This window comes from Impatiens glandulifera, chromosome 9, assembly GCF_907164915.1.
Source record: "Impatiens glandulifera chromosome 9, dImpGla2.1, whole genome shotgun sequence".
NCBI classification, from domain to species: Eukaryota; Viridiplantae; Streptophyta; class Magnoliopsida; order Ericales; family Balsaminaceae; genus Impatiens; species Impatiens glandulifera.
The window spans coordinates 36,063,442-36,079,884 of NC_061870.1; the positions used below are offsets into that span (position 1 = coordinate 36,063,442).

Here is a 16,443-nt window from a genome sequence, read left to right on the forward strand (position 1 = left end):
AAGATGGTGACCAAAAGGACTATTTTGAAACGCTTTATAATCATTTTAGATATTTATTTATGGAAAATGTTAAATTTAACGAAAATTTAACAAATAAGTCCACGAATAATGACAGGTGAGTAGAGGTGACTAGGAGAGAAAAAAATTTCAAAATGTCCCGAAACGCTTATTTTAGGTTTCGAAACGGCCGTTTTAGGTACCGAAATGAGCGCTTTCCTTGAATCTTTCTTTGAGTTTATCGTTACTCTTTAGTTATGTTTCGATGTAAAAAAATTATTCTAAATTAAAAAACGATAAGATTGCAACTTAAAAATAGAAAAAAGTTATAATACTAATTAATTTAAATCCAATTATATACTATATTAATCATGAAACAAGCCCAATTTAGAAATAACAATGATGTTTAATGTTACTCTCAATATGTGTAACCATTAGGGTGCATTTTTTAAAGAAAAAAATAATATATAACTTTCTTAATAAAATTTCAAATAACTTGGGACATTTCCTTAAAGTTTGGTTGTCACGTAAAATTTGATATAAATAAAATAAAAATTAACATAATGACAATGAACAATTAGATAATATTTTTTTATTAATTAAGTTACTTATTTTTAATTATAATATATTGAAATTTTAATGAATTTTAGAAAAGAAATTCATATATTTTTTCAAATTGTATCAAATATTCATTTTTTATTTTTAATTTTTTTTTTACTTTGTAAATTATCTCAAATTATTTCACTTTGCAAGTAAAAAATAAAGTATGTCAATTTTTTTTTATGTTTCAATGTTTATAAAAATCATTGAATATATTTTAAAGAGAAAAAAAGCAAATAAAAAAATGCATAAAAATTTGTATTTTAGTCATTAAATATAAGAGTTATGCAAACATACAAGTCATTATGTTTGTCATGTGTATTGAAATCATTTAATTTGTAAAATCTACATTTCTTTCCCATAGAAAAAAGGGAAAATTATGTGATTAGTCAAGTTAGGCAGAATCATGAATTGGGAATTGAAATTATTAATTAATTTTTGCATTTAGAGATAAGTTTTGGTGGAGTCCAACTCATCATCCCCACTCAAAAAAAATAAAACCTTATCTTAATATTATTAATATTATTCATATGGCACTCCCCGGCTATTTTGTCTCATTTATCTTCTAAATATTATATTGAAACAACTTGCAAGTTACCATTATTTTTATACTTTATTTATGTTTGTTGTTGTTGGTAATGAATTAAATGGGTTGGTGAGTTCTATTTTTGTTGAATGATTAATCTTTTGGAAAAAAATTAACACAACTAATCATTGTTATGATATCAATCAAAATATTTAACTATTCAAAGTCAAAAAAACAACATATAAAAGATTCCTCATTTAATTTATCCATCATTGTGTTATCTTATTATATTTGGATATTATAATATTTTAAAATGTTAATTTTGTATTGTAATCTTTGAAATAACGTACATAGTTGAATTAATTTATTATGTATTGAAAATTACTTTGGATTAATCCATCATTTTTTTGGGGTATTTTTTTTTCAAACTTACCAGTGAATTAACTTTCATTATAATTTATTCGAGATAAATAATTTAGTTATTTTATAACCGTATTTAAATATTTGATGTGACAGTTTAAATGAATAAGTTCAATTTTAATTAAAAATATCTTAAATTAAAATGAACAAATATTATAATATTACACCAATATATATTTAATGTTACTTATGTAATTTTGTTAATATTTCTAATATAGGATTATTATTAGAATAACAATTTAACTATTTGACTTTATTTTTATTATTTTATTTATAATAATATAATTATATAACTAGTTAGACTATTTATATTTAATATTAAAGATTACACTTTTTTTATAGATAAAAAATTATTATATTGTACCACAACAATATAAAACCCAAAAGAAACGAGAAAGAGACATCACACCATTCTTGATATCTAACCATAGATGGTTGGTCACATAATTATATTAACTCCTCATTTTTTTATATTTTAAATACACTATTATTTTTATTAATTTAATTTGATAATATATTTATTAGAGGAGATTAGACATAGATAAATAAGAATTTCTATAAATTGTATTTTATTTTAAACAATGGTATTAGATAGTTTGTAAATATATAGATTAAAAAAATATATTATTACATGTCAATTAGGTGAAGTACATGTCAATTTGAATCCACGGAAATTGACCGAGTTGAACCAAAACTGTGGGCTGCATCTTAATTTAGAGATAGAAATGTGTCATTATTTTTTTTTATTTATTTTATTTTTTTTTGTATAAGAAATATTTTAATTAATAAATTGAGTGATTAATAAATAAAAAGTAAGGTGATAATTTTTTTTAATTGAATTATTTAAATAATAGTTCATATTTTTTTATAAATATATTAATATTAAAAATTAAGTATTAATAATGCCTTAAATTAAATTTGAACGGAGTTTGATGAAAATAATAAAAAAAAAAATCTGAAAAATTATTAAGCTTAATTTGAAGGGAAATTTGATGAAATGAGATGTCCCTAATTGCTAAAAGTGTTAGCGCATTAAAAAAAAGTGATGATTTTGTCCATGTCGCGAGACGTAACCGGCATTCGCGAGACGATTTTTTTTTTTTTTAAATTTCATCTCGCGAATGCCGGGTGCGTCTCGCAACGGGAGCATTTTCGTCAAAAAAATAAATAAAAATATCACCAACGATTTTATTTTTATATACAACACATTTAGCAATTAGAGATATCTTTAATGTAATTTCATCCAATTTCTTAATTTAAGGTAGGTCCACATAAATTTACATTTCAATATTCAAACATCATCCACATATTACACCATATAGAGTTATAACTACATATCTATTTTTTCTCACTTCATATTAAAATACAATAAGAAAATTCTGAACAATAATTATCGAGCTTAATTTGAATAGTTTAAAATATTATTATAGGTGTTGAATTTTAATATAAAAAGTTAATTAATAATTATTAAACAAAATAAAACAATTAAATTATTGTTATTGTTAAGAAACTGAAATAAAAAAATCAATTATTTTAAAATTAATAAGAATTATTTAATATTTTTATTTATATTTAAAGTAGAAATACAATTAATAACCCCCAAATAATATAAAATAAATCGCTAATCCCTGTATGTAGGTTTCTCCGACGGAGATTGCTGCATCGATCGTAGCGGTAAACACTGATCGATCTTCAATCTCAGGTCCAAGCAATTTCAAGATGAGAGCTTTGGTTCCAACTTCTTTAGCTATTACTCAATGGAACTCCCAAATAGCTTCTTCTCCGTGTCTCCTCTCAACCTTTCCTTCATTTTCTCGAAAAATTGCGAATCCGCTCATCTTCCTCCGCACGAATTTGCTGTGGCATCCAAAACTACTCACTTCCTGTTCTTCCGATGCCTCCAGCTCCTTAAATTACGGCGGCTGGGATGACCCACGACTCGGTTTCGACTCCTCCAGATCGGGTGAGTCGAATCAGCTTCTCAATCTGCTGCATTCTCTAGGAATTGACGATAAAAAGTATATGATTGTGTTTGTACTGGGTTTCGTTTGTGCAATTTCTATTTCTAGGGTCAGGTTTTCTTCAATTATTTTCTTCCCTGCTTGTGCCATCGCCGTTGCAGTTGGTTTTGCAATTGGCTTTGTTAATAATGATCGTCGGGTGGATAGTTTTAATCCCAAAGATGAAAGGATAGCGGTTCTGATAGAGAATTTGAAGAACTTGATTGAATTGTTTAACGGGTTTGATGAGAAAATTGTTGGTCTGAAAAATGGGATTAGAAGAAGCGTTGACAGTAATCACATCACTGTTTCTGATTTGGAGAATTACTCTAAGGTGTTAGAATCAATCGGTGAATCTACTTTGATTGGTAGAACTAAAGTTCAAGATATGATTAACAACAACAACAACTGCGTAGTGGTTCCTGAGAATCAAGAGATCAAAACCCCTTCATATCCAAAAACCGGTAAGAGAAGAAAAGAAGTTGGATTCAATCCCTGGCAGCTTCTCGGTGGTGCTCTCTTCGGAGCGAACCTAGCTGCTTCTCAAAAGCCTGTCAAAGCGAAAGACACAGTTAGAAAAGATCGCACATTTATAGACTTCAACGATGGAATTGAGGATGATAATGTAAGAAGACATAATAATAATAATAGTAACCATGGTAGAAGATTTCTCGAGAATGAAGAATACAGATACGAGAAGAGTTTCAATCAGGGAAATCGTTCGAAGCATATGGAAACTAGGTCTCTGTTTCAGCAAGAGCGTATGATTATCGAGGATGGTCAATTTCAGACGGATGACTGGCTCAGATCATCGTCACCATCTTCAGCGGTTTCAGAAGATTTGATTTTTAATAAATATCTGGTCGAAGCTAACACACTTGTAAAACAAGCCCGAGAAGTTTTAAGAAGCAATGGCGACGAACAGTATCTGCAGACAGTCCTCAACAGTTCAGCCAAGTTACTGTCTAAAGCCTTGGACATGAAACCCATGAGTTTGTTGGCGGTTGGGCAGTTAGGAAACACTTATCTTCTTCACGGGGAACTAAAACTGAAGATCAGCCGGGAGTTGAGAAGCGAGCTGTGGAGTAGAGTTAGGGAAGGAAGAGGACGAGAAGAAGAAGATGAAATGGCTTCGATTCTAGTGAATGTGTGTGAAGAGTGCGAAAAATTACTTGTTGAGGCAGGAAGAAAGTATAGGTTAGCATTGTCAATTGATGGAGAGGATATGAGGGCTCTCTATAATTGGGGTCTTGCACTTTCTTTTAGGGGTCAGTTGATTGCGGATATTGGACCAGAAGCAGCGGTTGATGCTGATAAGATCTTCATGGCTGCGATTGATAAATTTGATGCTATGATTTCGAGAAGTAATGTTTATGCACCTGATGCTTTGTTCAGATGGGGTGTGGCTTTGCAGCAAAGGTCTCGGCTTCGGTTAAGAAATAGTAAGGAGAAGACGAAGCTATTGCAGCAGGCGAAGAGGCTTTATGAAGACGCGATTGATATGGACTCCGAAAATGTTCAAGCCAAAGAAGCTTTGTATTCTTGCATCTCTGAACTCAACCTCAGACTGCCTTAGTTTATTTTTTTTACAGGAAATTGTAACATAAACATCCTTCATATTTAACTGATATTCAAAGGTTGAGTGAATCAGAAATAATAATAACTTTTTTGAATTCAATTTGATTGGCAATGCTTCTAATGAATCATCAAAATTAAGAAGGTAAGAATATGTAGCAGATATGATGACACGAAACCTTAGTTCAGATAAGCATACATAAACATAATGAATTCAATGGCTAACAGATGATCGTTCATAATGAAAAAGACCAAGATGGATTGACAACAAACATGGTTCTCAAGATCAAACAGAAAGAAAAATAAAAAGCCTCGTATGATGTGAAATAGAGCTGTTCAAGGAGGAGGACATAGACTAAGTGGCTGGAGCAGTAACATCCTGTTCAGGCGTTGAACCATTTGAAACAACAACATCGATAGGTGTGGTCAGTGCTTCAGCCGTTGGTGGTGGTGGTGGCGGCTGCGTCTCAGTAGGATTTTTTGCAGTAACCTTTTCATTTTTGGCATCTTTGGCCGGAACAGGTGGTGGTGGTGGTGGAATCATGTGAGCTGGGGGAGTGTGTTTCAGCTTCACCAGAATTTGACGCATTCTCGAGAGTTCAGTTGGTTTCCCCGGTTTTGGGCCTTGGACAACCACAATTCCAGGAGTCTTGTCTTGCTCCTTCTTCCCTCGCTTTTCAATTTTGGCAACCTCGCGAGGAATTAGATCAGCTATAGCTTTCCAGTACTGTTTATCAGCTTCTTTGTGGAACTTCTCTTGATTAGCCAAGTTTAGCTGATCATCCATACAACACAATCAATAAAAATTGATGAGATTGAAGAGGATATATGACAAACTTAGGTAATTTTACCTTCTCCCTTTCTCTGTTTGTACTCTTGTTTGTGTCTATGTTTAACTTTCTTTTCTCATAAAAACCAAGTATGTATTCTTCTGCTTCTTTGATAATCTGAATGCGCATCTCTTTCTCCCTCTTTTCCTTCTCCTCAAGCTGGATAGTATTCTGCCTGTGAAAAGATCTCAATACCAGTTAGCTTTCTTCAAAGGCTAGCATAGCTAATAACTGTATCTTATTTGTGTAACAAGCTTCTGAACAACTCTGTTAGTGGATCAATTTTGTGTTCGATCTTATATCCTAAACAAGAAGAAAATTGCACCTAAAGTTATCTTCAATCATGAAAAAAACTCAAAAATCTAATCAGCAAGCATAGCAACCTAGAACGACTTGCAATTGCATAGGATCGTAAACTCAAAATTCAGTATTCATCACAGAAACAATAGATCTGCTATATAATGAGAAAAAATGAACAGAGACGAATCAAAATTCAAACCTGCGCCATTCGCGAAAAGCAAATCCCTCATCCGGCTGCATACCGCTAGGAGGTGGCAAAGCAGGACCATCGGAAGAGAAAAATCCATCAGGATCTTCACCAATATCATACGATTTACCATTTCCGTTGGAAATCGGAAGAGATGAATCGAACGGAGATCGCTGAGAGTAGTCAACGTTGGGTTCGGGACGGAATCCAAAAACGTCAGTACCGTTAACTGGTATCTGATCCACAATCAACTCTTCATAGTCACCGTTGGCAGCTACATAATCAGTTCCATCATCGGCAGTTGAGTAAGATTGGTCGAAGCTCTGAGAAGCATGTTGAGGATCATAGACATCGTCGTTGAAAGCACGAGTAGGTGTTTCGCCATCATTGCTGAATGAATCAAACATAGACATTTCTTCTTCTTCTTCCTTGAAGCTGAATTTTCTCTCTAGATCCTCGCTCTTTCTTTCTCCTCTTCTTCTCTCTGGTTTGGCCTTTTTCAACGCGCCTATCGTGTAAGAAAACAGTTGACAGTGAGACAATTACGAATCAACAACTGGGAGAGAGATTCGTTATTTGGCCCCGTTTGGTAAAATCTGGTTGGTGACCTCCGTTTCAAGATCTACTATCCCTCAATCCAAACAGACCTCTTTTTTAAATCTATAATAATTTATTTTTAATGATTACTATAAGCATAATATCACATCTTTAAGAAAGTAAAACAATTATTTTAATTTTCACCTTTTCACTTATTAAATTATCATTTAATTTTTCAAATATATAAGACAGTGCATTTGCATATATATTCGAAAGATTATGAACACGGATATATATATATATAATTCGTAAAAGAAAATGATAGAGAGCGCGACTCTAAGACAGCGACTGAGAGCGCGAATGGTCTACGTGGCCTACAGGTGGAATTAATAAATAAATAAAAATATAATAATAATTAAAACACGATCGTAGAATATTTTCTCCCCTCTTATTAATTAATTTCTCTCTCTTTTTATTAAATAAATTTTCTCTCTATTTCTACAAATTAAATTATCTCATTTATCCATATTCTCACGATTATTATTTTACTCATTTATTTGATATTTATTATCTCTCATTTAACCGGTTAAAATGACTTACAACAAACTCTCACATTAAATATTTTAAGAGAAATGATTAGGTGAGGGAATTTGGTGAGGAAATGACGTGGCATAATCTTATTCGCTAAAAAAATCAAATAATTTCTCTCTTTTCTCTCTTTCCTCCTACTTTTACATTTTCAAACCAATGAATGTGATGACACGACATTCCCTCACCAAATTCCCTTACTAAATTCCCTCATTCTATCACTCCTCATATTTTAATAATATGTTTAAATAAATTCTAAACCCTAAATCTTAAACCCTGAACTTTAAATCTTAAACCCTAAACTCTAAACCCTAAATCCTAAATACTAAACCCTAAATCTTAAACCCTAATTCCTAAACCTTAATTAATATTAGGGATTAGTTGAATTATGAATTTATCTCTTTTATTTTTATGACTTTTCAATTCATTTATTTATCAAATATTTTTTATGGCCTCTTTTTTATTTTTATTTTTATTTTATATGATAGAAATTATTTAATAAGAAGAGAGAAAATAATTAATAATTGAAGAGAGAAAATAATTAATAATAGGAGAGAGAATATTTTACCTGTCAACCCACGTAGTCATCGCTCTCCTAGTCGCTATCTCAAGTCGCGCTCTCTATCATTTTTCTTCGTAAAAATTAATTAATTTTGCCATTTTTTTAATAATTTAAGATAAATTTAAATAAATAATTTTTTTTTTATAAAACAGAGTGAATAAAATTAATTAGTTTTGTCATTTCTTTAATAATTAAATAAATAAAATAATAAATTTTATTAAAAAAATTTAAAAAAATTAGAGAGTAATGTTATATTTTAATCGTAAAAATGAAAAAAAGGATGAACTTAGTCCTTCCGAGCCCATGCGAAAGAGCTTTTTTATCTCATGACATTTACTCATAGTTTGGTCTTTTACTTTGTTTTATCTTTTTTCCTCCTATTTGTATAATCATTGAATAAATAAATAAATAAAAATAATGCAATGTTGAGAACAAGGAACCCCTTTTACATAAGACCAGTTTGAGCAAATCCATTGCATATGATGAGGCAAATATGTAAAAAACAACCGGACCAGACTCTAGAAACAAAAAAAAAAGATAACAAAACTAAAAAAAGGCAAAAATATACATCAGATCCTTATGATACACCAATCATTGATGACATCAAGCAATGGTGCTGAAACTTGAAATGCCCACCATTTGAGAAAAAATGGTCATCTGGACAAGCTTCAATTTCCCCAAAATAAATCCAGCAGGTTCGTGTGGTTATAACCATGTTAAAGGAAAACCGTTAGCTGGAGAACTGGACCACTCTCTTTCTGGAGTTGACATACTTCTTGGGGAAAAGGGGCAGGACAAAACTGAATCCTTAAGGGACATATGTGTTCTTTGGGAATCTCGAAGAAGGCCCTATTCTCTGCATAAATTGTGGAGTATAATCTTGCTTGAATCTTTTTCTTTGCTTTCCTTGAAATGACCTGTTACATATAATATAAACTCAGAATCTTCAGAACATACAGAAGCTAATGAAGAAACAAGTTTAAAAAAAAGAAAGAAAAAAAACTCACCCTGGAGAACCTTGGCGTTTATGAGGAAATTTTCCAAATGTAGATTTTAAATTTCCAAAAGCTTTCTCTGATACCTATATAGAAGCATGAAATACTATAAGAACAAATGTAGCTAATTTAAAGAAGGTGCTAGAAAAACTATAATTTTAAGAATATAGGTTTTATTGAGATGATTTTAGAATAAATAGAAAAAATATTAATATGGGGGAACTATAGCGAAACTTTGATCAGTCTTGTATTGAGTCATACAAATTCTTTGAGAACAGTCACAGAGCCCATTGATCTTTTGGAACTATCCAGCCTAGGGTCTGTTGAGCTCGAAAATGCTGGTAGATTTTCTGCAGGCAAAGTCTGATGCCTATAAGTGTTCATGTCACTCGAACCAGAAAATCTACTTCCATCCGCATGTAAAGAGCTGCAATCCGATTTAGAACGTGACAGATATCTATCTGCAAATTTAATAGACAGAATGAGATGATTATTTATAGCATTAAATAAAATACTTTAATTGTTGACTACAGAAATCAAAAGTAAAATCACTAGATAGAGTATATCATATATATATATATATATGTTTTTCCAGAAACAATAAATTTCTTTGAGCAGGTTCCAGTGTGATCCACCTTCACTATTATGAAGAAGACAATATACCTGACAAATTCATGAGTGACTCTTCCGATGCGTTACGTAGGGCTTCTCTTCTAGTCCTACCAATTCCTTCGCCAATTTTCTCGCCAGCAAACAAGACCTACCACAAAATATAAACAACTCAGCTTATTGAAGCATATACCTCCTTCTACAGTATTGCACAAAGGAATCGCAATGCCTAAAACTTTCATATTTAATATAGTAGACTGAAGCAACTTCTAGACAAAAAAAAAAAAGAAAAAAGAAAAAGAAGGCCACGGTGAACTGATTTTTTTTTTTACTTAAATGAAGAATAAGAAACAAGATTCGGTGAAAGATTCAACAACCTCAAAGGCAAACTGCAAGTCCACAGTTGAAGCCAAAGCTGACCTAAACTCAACCTACAAAAAAAGTTACAATAGAACAGATCTAGTAAATGAAAAGATGGGAGGCTTAACCTGTGAGAGTCAACTGAAATATATATTTTTTGAATATGTTAAAAGTATGTAATACCTTAGTACCGCACTTGTCTGCAATATCCTGCAATGTTTGGGCAGAAGTTTTCTCAGTCATACCAACTTGTGCAGGTTCAGTGTCAAATGATGACCGGCCCAGTGAAACCTCCTCACCTTTACAAAGGATTCCAAATTAGATAACTTCCCCCAAAAGGATACAGTTATAAGATGGTAAATCGAAGAAGGTAGATCCTCTATTTCCAATAACTTTTTGAAATGACAGAACCCAATATATTTACGAAGTCAAGTCCGCAAATATAATGGTGAAAAAACAAACAAAACGTTCTGAATGAGACCCAAATGATCATAAGTTTCACAACACAAACTAAAAAATAAGAGCTCAAAACTTTGAGAAAGGCGCAAGGAAAATGATAAAGTTCAAACTCTAGGGTTTAAACAATCCAAGAAGGGAGGTGAGAAGCCAAGAGAATATCAAGACGAGAATTATAGAATCTTTCATAATTTCATTAAATCATAAGTTGCAACTTAAATATGTTTTTATACTATTCTAATCATAAACTAAAAAGATAAATATTACCCTATTGAATAGGAAAGATAAATACTAATATACTATCCTCATAAACTAAAAAGATAAATACTATCCTAATAAACTAAAAGATAAATATCGTAAAACTATTAATTCGCGGGACACGTATCGTCATGTGATTGGACATTTGGAACCTAGTCTCCCGTATCAGAAAAATCATCATAAAAACTCAAACAAAACATCAGAAGAACCTAATACAGCAAGAAACTAAATATTATGTATTAAATCCTCTATTTCCAATAATGTCATAAGCTTATAATGCAGGTCAGATCTATATGTCCAGGACCTAAATATTCTTGAAGGCGTTATATCAGTTAGAAAAGCTAAGGAAAACTGATTATTTACATAAAAAAAACAGGTGGTTTCACACACAATTTAACTACAGAATGAAAATCTCCAATGTAACTTGTAAAACTATATACTTGTGTTTACGAAGTAACCATTAAGGAAAAGCAAAGTCAAATTCATATTTTACCTGGAAAGGAATTATAGCCAGAATATACATGGTTTGCTCTAAAACGATCTTCTCTTTTCACAATCTGCAGTCATAATTAAGAAAAAATATCAAGTTACTGGCTTAACAAATCAACCTCCGTGTTCAACAATTAAAGTAGCCTATCAGAAATGTGATTACCTCGTTTGGGTATGTTCTATTATCAAGGACTCTATCGGAAGGAACTGACCTATCCTTCTGAAGAAAAGGAGGTGGAGGTGGTGGAGGTGGAGGAGGCCAATGGACTGCTTCAGGATTTAGAGGGAACTCCTTTTGAGGTCCCATTCTGTTCATTGGTCTTGGGCTCATTTCTTCCTCCACACCAAACCAACCTCCACGTGGTTGCACCTGTGGAGGAGAAATGGGTACAGGTGGCTTTCCTAGAAACTGAGGATCAGAAGATGACTGGTCTCTAATGTCTTGCCCATGTTGCAGAATAAGAAGCCGCCTCCTTGTATCAGGATCTAACTCGGATTCTGGAACCTCCCCTTCTTCTCTAGCAGGAGAACATTGTCGGAGGGATGCTTTTGGAGGAGCAGTTTGACTCAATGGTTGTATCACTGTAGTTACCTGTTGTAACGGCTTGTTTTGGAAGGGCATAAATGTCCCTGGCAATGCTGGTGGAACTGAAACAGAAGAGGACGTGAAAGCATACTGGAGAGGAGTAAGTCTAGGATCTAGATTACTAGTCATGATAGGCAATGCTGAGGATGTTGTTGCCTCCTGGATGGTTGATCAAAGCAGAACAGAATTGTAATTATCTTCATTTTGTCAATGAAAGTATAACTAATAATGGTTAAGCACAGATAACTATTAGGTATAATACCAAAAGATAAGAAACAAATCAAAGGAATTTCTGATCCATTTGTACATACAATTATCTGCTAACCAAACACCTTCCAACCTGTTAATGATGGATATGGAAAGCTTGTAGAGAATGGCAAGTTATGGAAGTAGCAAACAGTTTGGGAACACCAATAATGAAGATGGATTATTGGATTACCTTCAGTCTTCTCTCAACCTCAGAATCAACCATGCCGTCAGCACTATTATGGTCCTTAGTTGTGTTTAAGGCTAAAGAATCATCCTGAGCAGCAAGAAATTCTATCAATTTACTGAAAGGAATCAAACTTCTATTTGTAAATTTGCCATCTCTACTTGGAGCTACAACCAAAACAAAGTCTCTAAGGGATAAATGCTACAACTACTAACCTCAGAAAATAGATAGTTGCTCACGTCCGGTGGGGATGGCATATCTTTGTAATCATCCTCGTACATTACATCAGATATTTGTGGTAAGAGGCTTTCATCAAATTCCCTAATCAAATATGGCCTAATTATGCTAATGCCAAATGTGTAACCAATTGAGGCAAGTAATAGCAAGACAATGGATAAATACCAAATACGCATAGGATGCACATTGTCTCAACAAAATTAGTAGCTTACCTGAAAAAACCACCTCGGATATTGCAGGCAACATTCCGCGCAACACAAAGGATGGGAACTGCATTGTTTCCCTAAAAGGTAACGAACTAGTGCTTATAAGTAAAGTTTCATCTTTCATCTAATGGATGTAAGGCCTTGTTTGATCTTGCGTTATTTGAATAACCAAGTGGTAAATTTTCAAATAATCTTGCTTGATGTAGGTTATTAAAATAAGGTTATTTGGGTTAAAAGGCATTATGGGTATAAATCTATAATGAAAAAATAATTGATTAAATTTTAAATAGAAACTATTTTAGTATTTTGGTTGATGATTTGAATTATGTGATTTATAAATAGATGTTAATTGGAGAGTGGGTTATTAGAACTTAATCTCAAATAACCCACATCAAACAAGGCCTAAGTACAAGAGAATTACAAGGGGCGTGTCTATAACAAGTATAAAGTGAATGTATGATGAGGCTTTAGGAGTACCACCTCAGCTTGTGGTGCATAATATGGAGCAAATGCTGGCACGACATGCACACGAGGTTGATCTTTCTCATCCCATACTTTGAGACGATCATCAATCACCAAGGCCATCTTAGGATGACAACTTCCATCTTGGAACACATTGAACAGGGACTTCCTTAAGCCTAAAGAAGAAAATTTGCAAGAAAAATGAGGTAATTGAACAATTCATTTAACCAAAATACACACGACTTGTTCAATATTTTACCTGATTTGACGCATACAATTCGATCCAGTAGCTCTTTTGAGTTTATTAATTTCAACTCAGGATCAAGAAGCCTCCACATTTCTAGAGCATAATCTCGTTCAGCCATTGTGCAAACATAAACCTCAAAACGTTTCCGGCCTCCTGCAGTCAAGTAGCTTCGTAGATCCTCCCATGCAGGTCTAAGTCTCACAAGAACACTTGTATCACGAATCTACATGGAAAATGTGTATAACATCATCACTGATATCTTTATTTTAAAAGTTTTCACCAGAATAGATACTTGGAGCTATGCAACACCAAATACAGAGAGGAGCTCTTTCATTAAATGTTTAGATTTCTAGAGGGATAATAAAATAACCCTAATAGTAGCATGGCCCCTGAGAAAAGAAAAAAAAAAGTAAACAAATTGTGGCCATACACTCACCTGAGGGTTGATGCGAGTCAGAATAATGTTTTTGTCGTGCAATCTTATGAGTGGACGAGTAATAGGCTGATGGCTGTCGGATAAAGCAGGAACAGCCTCAGCCGTTGATTTTATCACCTTCCCATCTTCAACCACATGATCATTGTCAGCATATTGCTTCAATATAATCCTGTCCTCCTGATAACGTTTAACCTCAGCCACCATGCCAATAATTCTCTGTGGATCTGTTTCAGTATTAATCTTGCGCTGCAGGGCTTCAATTCTATCTTCAAATGAACGCGATGTATTTGCAACAACGAGAGTTTCATCAAGATCAAATACAATGCCAAGACACCTAATATTGAGCAAGTCAAGGCAAGAATTATAATGCCCTGTTGAAGTGATGAAACCCCAGAAACACGGGCATTTCCCACCACTTCTCCTAGAAGGCATAGCAACCAAGTGAAGCTCCTCCCGTCCAAGTGATACTACTGCAGTCTGGAGAGACATAAAATTAATCTTAAATTCAATTTAGAATCAATATGTAACACACTGCAATCACTAGATAGTATGTATAAGGCAGACTAAATGAGAATTCATATGTTTATTATAGTTTTTACTAGTTGTTCCTTCCAAATGAAATAGGTTTAGTGCTCTTATATTATCATCGAAATTTTCAACTTTGTAAATGTTTAAATGTTCTTGTTCAAATTGTCCAAAGTGCATAAAATTAAAGGGAGATATATTAGGTTTATGTTCTCGTAAGAGGGTTGAGTTGAAGTTTTGATCTTCCATTTTCGGTCAGTACCTTGTTCTCTTTGAAGCATGAGGAGTGCAAAAGATACAGTAGCGAGTCTGGCGACTGAGCGTTGCATTCCATTTTGAGGGAAACTCCAGAAAATGCAATAGTGTGGAGCACTGCAAGCGGTGGGCATCTTTCGCTTGGTTGAGAGAAGTGAGAAATTCGAAATTGCTGTCCAACAATTGCATTCTGAAGATGAGTCTGAGGATACACTTCAACTTCTCCCAGAAGTCTACCCCCTTCATATACAACTGATTTATACATTGCCTAAATGATAATCAATGTCAAAACAATCACTCTTTGTCTCAATAGATTGTATAGTTTCCAAACATAAACAAATATCAATGATTTATGACCCTTTACGGTCACCTGAACACAAGGTTCAAAAGTATTTGTCCATTTTATGAATTTGTAGTTGTAGAGAGAGGGAAAAATTTAGGGTTTTTTCCGGGAGATTTAATGGTTAAGAGATTTCTCGCTGTGGATCTGCAACGATGAAGAAGAATAAGAAGAAGTATTAATAAAAGCTGCCATGGTCGATTGGTGTTCCGAACCAGTTTTTAGCTAGGGTTTTGATAACCTAATGATGAAAATAGTTGTCATGAAAGAAAGAGGAATCCTTTTAGATCCCAAATACGGCTGTGTTTCTTCCCCCACCCCTTCCTTCAATGGTTTTTATAATATTTTTTTTTTCCAATTTTCAAATAATGGCCCAATATCTAATTTATAAATAAAATAGAATATTAATCACAATTATAACCCAAATATTTTCAAATGAAATTGAATAATATGAATATATATATATAATATATATTATAATATATAATTCAAAACAAATAATATAAACATGAATATATATATAATATATATATATATAATTCAAAAAAATATATATATAATATAATATATATTTATATATACATAATTTTAAAAAAATTAATTACATAAAATGTGAAGAAGCAATATTACTTGTTATTACAACTGGTTATTACACAATCTAACAGTACGGAGTTAAAAATTTCCTTCATCAAATTATGATTTACTTAATTATCATCATAATAACATTTAAAACAAAGATTATAAAAAACATTTTTCTTAGCATCAAGTATGTCATGTGCACATTCTAGCAAATAATTAATAGTATAAGATAATTTTACAAAATAATAAGTTAAACTTAAGATTGTTACAATACTTAACAATAACCTTTCTGTCTATGTCTATATTTATATATTTTTTTGATAACAAATTTATATTAATTTTTTTTTAATAAAGTTAATTGCATTCAAATAAAATAGTTTAATTAAATTGACAAAAATAAGTTATAAAAGGAATTAGTAAAAATAACAAACTAACAAACTAACAAAATAAAGCAAAAAATAAGCATAACCAATATCTAAAATAGAATAGCACATTGAGAAATGAAGTGGACCTGTATAAAATTGTACTAATTAGTGCATAAAATTATATACTTTGTTTGTTTTATTATAGTTCCATGGTTTTGATCTGAACTTAATTTTTTTTATTTAAACTATTTTAATACAATTATGTAAATAAGTATCATTATATTGATAAATATGAGACTAGAACCAAGAAATAAAGTATGAGTGAGTTTGAAAAAAATTATGATTAATTTAAAAATAGAAAAATTGTGAATATCAATAGTGAATAAATGTATATTTTGAGTTTTTTTAATTAAAAAAATAAATATAAATTAAATTGAAAAAAAATATTTTTTCAATTTTGTAGAGGGAAAGATCTGCCTATAT

At 32.0% G+C, this 16,443-nt stretch overlaps 2 protein-coding genes across 2 annotated transcripts; both read right to left on the reverse strand.

Annotated features, from left to right (window-relative positions):
* Window positions 1-5,282: 5,282 nt before the first annotated feature.
* Window positions 5,283-6,980, reverse strand: LOC124916507 (clathrin light chain 2-like). Its single transcript, XM_047457233.1, has 3 exons — window positions 6,448-6,980; window positions 5,970-6,123; window positions 5,283-5,893 (listed from the first exon to the last, which is right to left on the reverse strand). Exons 1-3 carry the CDS (start codon window positions 6,846-6,848, stop codon window positions 5,474-5,476), a joined length of 975 nt encoding a protein of 324 aa, XP_047313189.1. The 5' UTR covers window positions 6,849-6,980; the 3' UTR covers window positions 5,283-5,473.
* Window positions 6,981-8,547: 1,567 nt separating this feature from the next.
* LOC124915134 (RNA polymerase II C-terminal domain phosphatase-like 1) lies at window positions 8,548-15,310 on the reverse strand. The gene is made up of 15 exons (XM_047455798.1): window positions 14,684-15,310; window positions 13,897-14,373; window positions 13,473-13,683; window positions 13,232-13,389; window positions 12,758-12,828; window positions 12,524-12,629; window positions 12,315-12,398; window positions 11,453-12,034; window positions 11,294-11,357; window positions 10,270-10,385; window positions 10,104-10,157; window positions 9,781-9,877; window positions 9,379-9,578; window positions 9,130-9,203; window positions 8,548-9,039 (listed from the first exon to the last, which is right to left on the reverse strand). The coding sequence occupies exons 1-15, from the start codon at window positions 14,939-14,941 to the stop codon at window positions 8,931-8,933; spliced, it is 2,661 nt and encodes an 886-aa protein (XP_047311754.1). The 5' UTR covers window positions 14,942-15,310; the 3' UTR covers window positions 8,548-8,930.
* Between the last annotated feature and the right edge of the window lie 1,133 nt (window positions 15,311-16,443).